The sequence below is a fragment of the Mastomys coucha genome, unplaced genomic scaffold (assembly GCF_008632895.1).
Source record: "Mastomys coucha isolate ucsf_1 unplaced genomic scaffold, UCSF_Mcou_1 pScaffold15, whole genome shotgun sequence".
NCBI classification, from domain to species: domain Eukaryota; kingdom Metazoa; phylum Chordata; class Mammalia; order Rodentia; family Muridae; genus Mastomys; species Mastomys coucha.
This window is the reverse complement of record NW_022196897.1, coordinates 67,563,357-67,571,753: the sequence shown is the minus strand read 5'-3', so window position 1 is coordinate 67,571,753 and position 8,397 is coordinate 67,563,357. Positions and strand designations below refer to the sequence as shown.

Here is an 8,397-nt window from a genome sequence, read left to right as displayed (position 1 = left end):
AAAAAAAAAAAAAAAAAAAAAGTACAACGGTAGGTAATAACCATCCTAGAAGCCTTGCCTATCAGAATGTTGATATAGATCAAAAATTAAGATTAAAATAATATGCCATGCTGATTTTCTAAAGTCACAAAAGCAGCAGACAGTTCTTGACTAGGATTCCATATAATCTCAGCACACAAAAAAAAAAAATTGCATTCTTCCTTAAAATTCTATGGTTCAAAACACATGAGGGCCAGAGATATGGCTCAGTTGGTACAGTACTTGCTTGGCTTGAAAGCACTGAGTTCCATCCCAGTGCAACATAAAAACAGGCATGGTAATGCACACCTGCAATTCCAGCACCCGGACGGTAGAGGCAGGAGGATCAAACATCCAAGATCATCCTTGGCTTCAACAGCAAGTCTGAGGCTTAACCTAAGGTACATGAGACCCTGCCTCAATAAATAGATCAATAAAAATGTAAATGCACAGATCCACAGTCTCTGTGCCTTAGTCACTAAAATGAATGAATATTCATCATCATGGATACACTCATAAGACGAGAGCAGACTGTACCCTTTGGTCCATCTGCTTTCTTATGAATCAGTTAGAATGTAGGTCCCAGTACAGACTCCAAGGATATTTAACTACATATTTGCAGAGAAAAATTCATTAAGTGAGGGAGTTTATCTCCTAGTGTTTCTTGGTAAGAACTCAGAACTAAACTAAGTTAATATGAAAAGTAAACTTCTCACTTAAAAAAAAACAATTAGAGAATGAAAACATTAAGGATTTAATGAGTATTACCGGAGGGGAATTTTCACAATGGCTCTTTACAAATTTATTGCAAAATGTACAAAGACTGGGTAGTGGTCTTATGCTTTTGAATTTCTACTTCTGAAGAACTGCATCAAAATAAACCTTACCTTTAGTTTTGCTTGCTCAATAAACTCAAAACATTCTGGAAAATAAGACAGGATATTGGTTTCAGGCACATCCAGTATAGAAATGGTCTTATATGTAAACTCACTGAGGAAAGCATTTTCAACTCCATATGCAACATTGAGAATATGAGTCACCTTAAAGGAAAGAAAAAAAAAAGATGAATCAGATGACCTAAAAATAGACTATAATGTTAATTTCTGGGATAAGAATAATCAGAAGTATAATGTGATTCACGGAATGATATATAATCTTGGTGCCCCTTCCTCTGCCTCATCCCTCAATGGCAACACTCTTTTATAATACATGCACAGCCCTTTTGCTGTACCCCAACTCAATGACAATAAAGACCAGGTTCAACTTACTATCACAAGCACTGAGTGAACAATGACCTTAGCAGAAAGTACTTAAAATATCTACTGGGGGAAAAAACCCTCAGTGCATACCCGTACAAAAACTTTGGAGACAAAGGGTGGTTTTTGGTCAGTGAATGGTTGATTGGTTTGTTTTATTGCAGTGAACCACAGGTGGTAGAGCTGATGAGGGACCTAACCTAAAAGGCCTTTTGTCCAATAAGACCTATTCATCTCAGGTAGAGAACTGTTTAATGATGCTGGCCTTGAGGTGAAATGCCCTTTATACTAGAATAGTTAAGAGCAGTTAGCTTCTCCTAGGCATTATTAAGAGGGCAACTGTGCAGACAGCAAGCAGGATCTAATAGAGATGCTCTTGTTTCCCACCCCAACAGTGAAGTGGAATGTGGATGAGTGTGTCATTAAAACGGGAGCAGTGATAACAAGGAAAAAAAACTCAAAAAACAAAAACAAACAAACAAATAAAAACCCCACCTTGCCAACGCAAAGGTTTTTCAGATTCCATTTGCCACATTACCCTGAATAGCACTGATCTGTTAGTGGAAATAAGGCTGAAACTGTCTCTCTTTTTGTTAAACTGTTGGCGCACAAGGATCCTGGTAGGAGATCCAGGCACTCTCATGTGTTTATGCAATTAAGGGCCATTATTTCCCATTATCAGGTGGTAATAAGTATAATAAACCAAAGAGAAGCTAGATTAAACACAGCTCAGTAAATTGACAGGCACAATTATCAGACTACCTAATGAAGAGATCATTAGATACTTTCCTTTGGGAAATAACTACAAATAATTATCACGTCATGTTTTTAATCCTCCATTTGATGGATTTTTGTTTCCCTCAGAGCTGTGGGTGACAACATCTTGGTGGTGATAACATAAGGCAGACAGTAGTGACAGCTAAGAGGCTAGAGGAGTGGACTCCAGTGGGAGGAAGAGATTCCCCAGTGGACCACTTGTCTCATCCCACACCAGTGTGTGGGGAGAAGAGGTGGCAGTTGTCCATAGATTTTCTCTCAGCCTAAATGCTCTTCCCGTCTTTATCATGGTCGCCAGTTATGAGGTCTCAGCGGAATGAACATTCTCGGAGAAATCAGATCACAAGAGCTGCCCTCCCAGTCTCTTGATGCCTTGTTTGATCCTTTCAGAGGAGATAACTTCTTCTGAAAGGGTCACATGGCAACCTTTACACCCTCCCATCAGAGCTCACTGTCTTACCTATACCCTTCCTTTCGGCCTTACTTCAATAAATGATACATTCCTGCATCCTTTGCAGGCTCTTCACAGTATGTGCACCAAAACCACACTACTATTTCTACACTTTTCTCTAATGACTTTCCAGAATCTTCTATTTCTCTAACACTTGCCTTTATGTTAATGTCGTAACTCAACGCCTTCCTGGTGCCACCCAACTTCTCTTACTTGTGGTTCTACTGCTGGGAAGAGACACCATGACCAAGGCAACTCCTAGAAACCCTTTAACTGGGGGCTTGCTTACAGTTTGGCAGCAGCAGCTAGCCAGCAATGGTGCTGGAGCAGTAGCTGAGAGCTCTCATCTGATCCACATGTTACACACTGTGCCTGGTACGGTGGCATTTGAAATCTCAAAGCCTACCCCTAGTGAGACATCTCCTCCAACAAGGCCACACATTATAATCCTTCCTAAACAGTCCAGCAACTGACTAGGAACCCACATCTCCCTATAACTAACCAATCACTGAATTGTGAGGACTTGGACATCTAAGAATATCTCAAATCCACTACTATCATCTTCTCTGGGAGTACTAAAATAACTTCACAGTTGGCCTTCCCTTCTCTAGCTCAAACAATTCCCATGATCTATTTCCCATGTGGCTTTTAATGAGAAAGCTTTTCTGGATGAACATTTAATCCTGTTATTTCCCTAGATAAAACTTCTCATTGGCTTTCTGCCATGTTTTGGATCACGTCCAGACAACTTGCACTGGTTTACCCGGCCTTCCATATTCTGTTTTATGTTTACCTCTCTGGTTCACCCCCTTCATTCTCATACCATTTTCTGAGCTCCATTTCTATCCCTGAAAATGCCCGCCTTTCTCTTCTCTAGCTCTGGGGTGTCTATATACCCCATCTTTTCCATCTGAATCCTTGGATGCCTGTTCCTTCTCAACGCCCTCCCCCTCCCAGAGAAAACTGAAGCATCACCTCCTTCAAGAAGCTTTTCCTGAGTCCCAAACTAAACAAGACGAAAGAGGGTTAAAGGCACCATCACTCTGCACTCCCCCACCCAAACACACAATACCAGACTGTACACCTTTGGCTTCTCCTTGGGCCCATTCAGTGCATAAGAACCTCACGTGCTTCTCAAACCACTCAACATGAGCTGAGTGTTTGACCCAACAGCAAACAGCTAAAAATTACTCTGAGGAAATACTGAAAATGAGCAATAAATCCTACCAGCTGTGTGAAGGGAGGTAAAAGGCAGTGTACAGGAGCCTGGAATACGAGCAGAGAGCAAGAATGGGTAGATCGGTGACAAGCAGACATGAGGGAAAGTCTGCCCCTCTACTTTAGTAGAGGTAAGAAGTGAGGCCTGCTAGAGTCAAGTTCATGAGGGTGTCCAGGAATCTGAGAAGAACACAAAACTGAGAGGATGAATTATAGTCCTGTATATTTAAAATAGATGCAATTATTTCAGCAATGCTACTAAAAGGATAGCCCAAGTGATACAGATTAATCCAAATTATGCAAAAGTGAGCAATACAAGTCTTTCCATAGAAGAATGGACATCTTCCTATATGTGGTGCCAGAGTTGAAATATCCATTTTCTCATTTACCTTGTGCTTTCTCAGGAGCTCCAGGTCATGAGCAGCATCCTGTGACCCTGAGGAAATAAATCATATTACCTTGAACACAATCATGGGAACTTTGTGTAATGGTCCTCTAAAAAAAAATCACAGAAGAGCCAGGGGTGGGGGGTACGGAATCAACATGGGAGGACATCAGTTGGAAGGGAAATCTAGTAATATTCATCATGGAAAATTATCTTTTATAATCTACGGACTTTTCCATTTTGAATAATTTATACTAAAGTCACAGGTGTTGCAATGACTACCTCTCAGAATGTTCAACATATACCAAATAAAAACAAAACCAGCAAACAAAACAACTCCAAGATAATAGAGGTGCTTGGATAAACAAGAGGTTACCATGGTGAAATCTGTACCACAGTATGGACAACTACAAATAAAAATTAAAATAGGCAAGGCATGGGGCACAGGTTCTCAATACATTAGGAAATAAAATGTGCTTCGGGAGCTTGGGAAATGGCTCAGCAGGAAAAGTGCTTACCAACACAGGACCTGAGTTTAGATCCCTAATACATACATAAAATCCAGGCATGCTAGGAAATAATAAAAAAACAAAAACACGTATTGCTGAATAACAAAGTACACTGAACAAAACATTAAATGCACAGTTTCTTTTATAAAAGAAAGAAAGAGTATTAAGGGAAATCAGACACCCACAAAGTTCAGGGCAGCTGGTGACGGAACACTCCGTAGATTTGAGGTTCACGGGCTCCCACCCACATACTGTGGACCCCTAGTGCCCTGCCTTTCACAGTCTCTTTCTATTGAAGATGGTTCTCTACTCCCCCACATTTGGAGACTGGCTCTAGTTAATAAGTAAATTCCTACCCAAGAATGACAGAGTATAGCAGCTTTCACAAATGATCAAATAGGACATCTGCAATAAAGGATTTCAAGAAATTTACTTTTCTCTGGCTCTATTTCCATAAACAATGCTTTTTTTCCCCTCCCCTTCCATATCTGGGAATGGAAGCCAGCTTCTCTCACATGATAAGCGAGGGATCACAAGTACACAATGATTCCAAGCTGAGAGGTTCCTTACTAAACCTGAGAAGCAGAATGTGTATTCTTCTTTCTACTTGGAAGTTGAACTTCCAAAATATGAGCATTTGGTAGACATGGATGGTGGGTACAGAAACTGGCTATTCTCTCATCATCCTGTGACTTTCTATCAGTTTAAAATACTTCATGACTAAAAAGTGATTCTCAGTTTTCTAATATAGGAAGTTTTAACTGTGTTGGGGTGGGAAAATAGATTCAGATAAATTAATTTTAGTTCAATAGTTTAGTAAACATATCTTTAAGCTAATTATTCCATTCTATTTATATTTTAAAATAATAAAAATTGTAACTTAACTTAGATGAAATTATTTCCCTTTTCACCCTGCACTGATTGTCTTGGTAATCCTCTGTGTGTGTACGTGTCTCTCTCTGTGTCTCTTCTGTCTGTCTGTCTGTCTGTCTGTCTGTCTGTCTCTGTCTGTGTCTGTGTCTCTCCCTTCCCCTCCCCCTTCTTTCTCCCCAAATCAGAAGCAGATAGATCAGGTCAACTATATTGTAGAAACAGCTGCTTTACTTTCTAAGTGACTTTCAAATTATGACAACATTGATATACACATAAATGCAGTGTGTTTGGTGTGCTTGTGTAAGTACTCCATCTCTGATTCTCACTATGTTGCTCAGTCCGACCTCACTCCGGCCCAGGCAGGCCTTGAACTAGTTATTATCCTGCCTCAGCTTCTGGAACAGCTATAATTGCAGCCAACTAAGATTCTTTTCAAAAAATGTATTTGCTAATTCATTCTTATTTTTTTCTGTTTATTGTGTATATACGAAATAGAAAGACAAAGAGGGGTAAGAGGGAGACAGAAAAACAAAGGATAGACAGAGATAGAGTTCATGATCAACTGTGGAGGTCAGAAAAGGTTTGGGGAGCTATAAAGTACATATATACATATTCTCATTCTTAGATTCAGACAACAAGATCTGAACTATCCAGTTCAGCCAAATAATTCACTTAACTTTTTGCTTTTCATTTGGTTAGAAGGTGGTATTTTTCTTTTCTCTAAACTGTAAAATTTATCTGTCTTATTTATTTAGTCAATCTAAAGATAACATGTATGACAGTTCTTAAGATAACAGGGTGTTACTTGAGTTTTGCCAAAAAAAATAAACAAAAATAAACAAACAAACAAAAAAACAACAGAAAACCTTCACAATGCCAAAACAACTTCATAGGATGTCACTTCAGTTAAAGCAGATAGGAGCTGGAGAGGAGGATCAGAGGTCCAGTTCACTTGTTGCTATTGCAAAGAACTGAGGTTCAGTTCCCAGCATCCATATGGTGGTTCAAAATCATTCTGAACTCCAGCTAGAAGAAATCTGATGACTTCTTCTGACCTCCTCCAAGATTGCCTTGCACACACACATAGTACACATGTACACAAAATAAACTAAAAAAAATTTTTTTAAGCAGATTTTTTTTGGAAGTTTTGAGAGGTGTTCGCTTTGGTAGCACATATACTAAAATTGGAAGTCTTGAGAGGATAAATGAATTGGAACACCTAATGTAAGTCTAACCTTAAACAACATAGTACCATGATAGTGTGCAAAAATCATTCAGACTTTGACCCAATCCCCTTGGACTGCTATTTACTGAATTTCTTGCCTGTGCAAATTACTTACCCAATCTTAATGCCAATTCCTGTTTGTAATATAAAGATAATCTCTACTTGAAGTTCTTTGAAAACAATTATATGCTGTGTACAGTTCATATTGTGGGTATGTATAATTCCTGGTTCTGTGTCCAAATGTGAATTTCTCGTTCATAAATGCACAACAATGCCGACTTATGAAATAGGCCGGGTTCTAAAGCACACCATATGAGGTCAACAAGATAACAAGTGAGTTCTCTTACACGCTTGCTTCCTTTGTTCTCTGTGGGTGAGGCTTGTATACAAATTCAGTATTTCCATAGCACAAGAAGTAAGACCATCCGGTTCATAGCTATGAAGCGAAGCAGAAGCCCTGCTTTTAACACCCAAATACAGGCACCTCGAGCAGCCGCAGCCACAGGAAGCACTCTCAACATCGTTTAAACAGCCAAGGAAACACTTGCTTTTTCACATTTTTTTTAAAGGACATAGTCTTTTCTATGATACAAGAAAATACGGCATCCCATTATCTTTTAAAAATTAGAAACGTGGAGGTACATTTCTTCTAAAACTCGATAGTCAGGTGTCAAAGTGCTACTACGTTTTTGGAAGAATGCTGTGGAGGCAGACACGTCCCTATTTTGTCCCTAACTTACAAAAGCAAACATTTCAACTCTTCATCAGGATAGCTGATAATACTGTGCACAGGGGATTAGTATGCATAGGGGAAACTGGTGGCAAAGGAATCCAGTTAAAGGGACTCCACAACACAGTGGCAAGTCAGTCTACTCACCCAGAAGCAACCAGGGCTTAATAACGCCAACTTGCAGGTCCAAGGTAAGGTCCTGCACATAGCCACAACCACCCCCACCGCTTGGCTCTGTTTCCTCAACATGAACTGTGGCATCTTTCCAGGTTTCTATAAGTTTCTTTCCAGTTAGCGTGGTCACCCTGGTGCACTGCTTCCTGAGATTATCCCTGGAGAATGCTTTGATTTCTTGGTTCAGGGAGTGCATTACATGGGCGAAGGAGGAAAAGCAGCGGCACAAGAAAACAAAAACAAAAACAAAAACGGCACTGCACGCTAGTCAGTCATTAGTCACTTACTGGAGCTGGCCCCTGCAGTGACAACCTCACCTCTTAGAGAGAAGAGAGCAAGCAGTCAAGGCCCGCCGAGCACCGTTGTAAGGCGAGAGCTGATTGGCCGCTAAGAAACGGGCGCCGATTGGATGCCGTTTCGCATCCTCTGACGGAAGTTGGGTGTCTTCCGGATCCATTCAGATGCTTTTTTACCCGGGCGTGTGTTCTGTCTAGGCTTCTAATCCTTGCTTTATTTTGGACCCGCGGGGTCTGGGAAGGGAGGGAAACGATGTATATTCATTTCTAAGACTCATTTGGAGAGAGCTGATATCTCGTAGCTTTCCAAGGGCAGTGATTTTTCTGGAAGTGTTCTACTGGTTATGGAGCTGACAGCAGCTGAACCCACGGCCTTTTCCCACCCTGTGTGAATCTCCTGTGGCTCACAAAGGCCTAAGACCGCAGCCATCCCCAGGGGCTGCTCCTCACTTCCTCTGCCCTCACTTTTTTCTCTGCTGTTACTC

General features: G+C 40.5%; 1 protein-coding gene across 1 annotated transcript in view; it reads right to left on the bottom strand.

Moving 5' to 3' along the window:
• Dusp19 (dual specificity phosphatase 19) overlaps nt 1-8,140 on the bottom strand; it is a 12,778-nt gene extending 4,638 nt beyond the window's left edge. The window contains exons 1-3 of the mRNA XM_031370798.1: nt 7,590-8,140; nt 4,110-4,156; nt 906-1,058 (exon numbers count right to left, since the gene is read on the bottom strand). Coding sequence (XP_031226658.1) covers nt 906-1,058; nt 4,110-4,156; nt 7,590-7,812 — 423 coding nt within the window. The 5' untranslated portion in view covers nt 7,813-8,140. The remainder of the gene's footprint in view (nt 1-905; nt 1,059-4,109; nt 4,157-7,589) is intronic.
• Between the last annotated feature and the right edge of the window lie 257 nt (nt 8,141-8,397).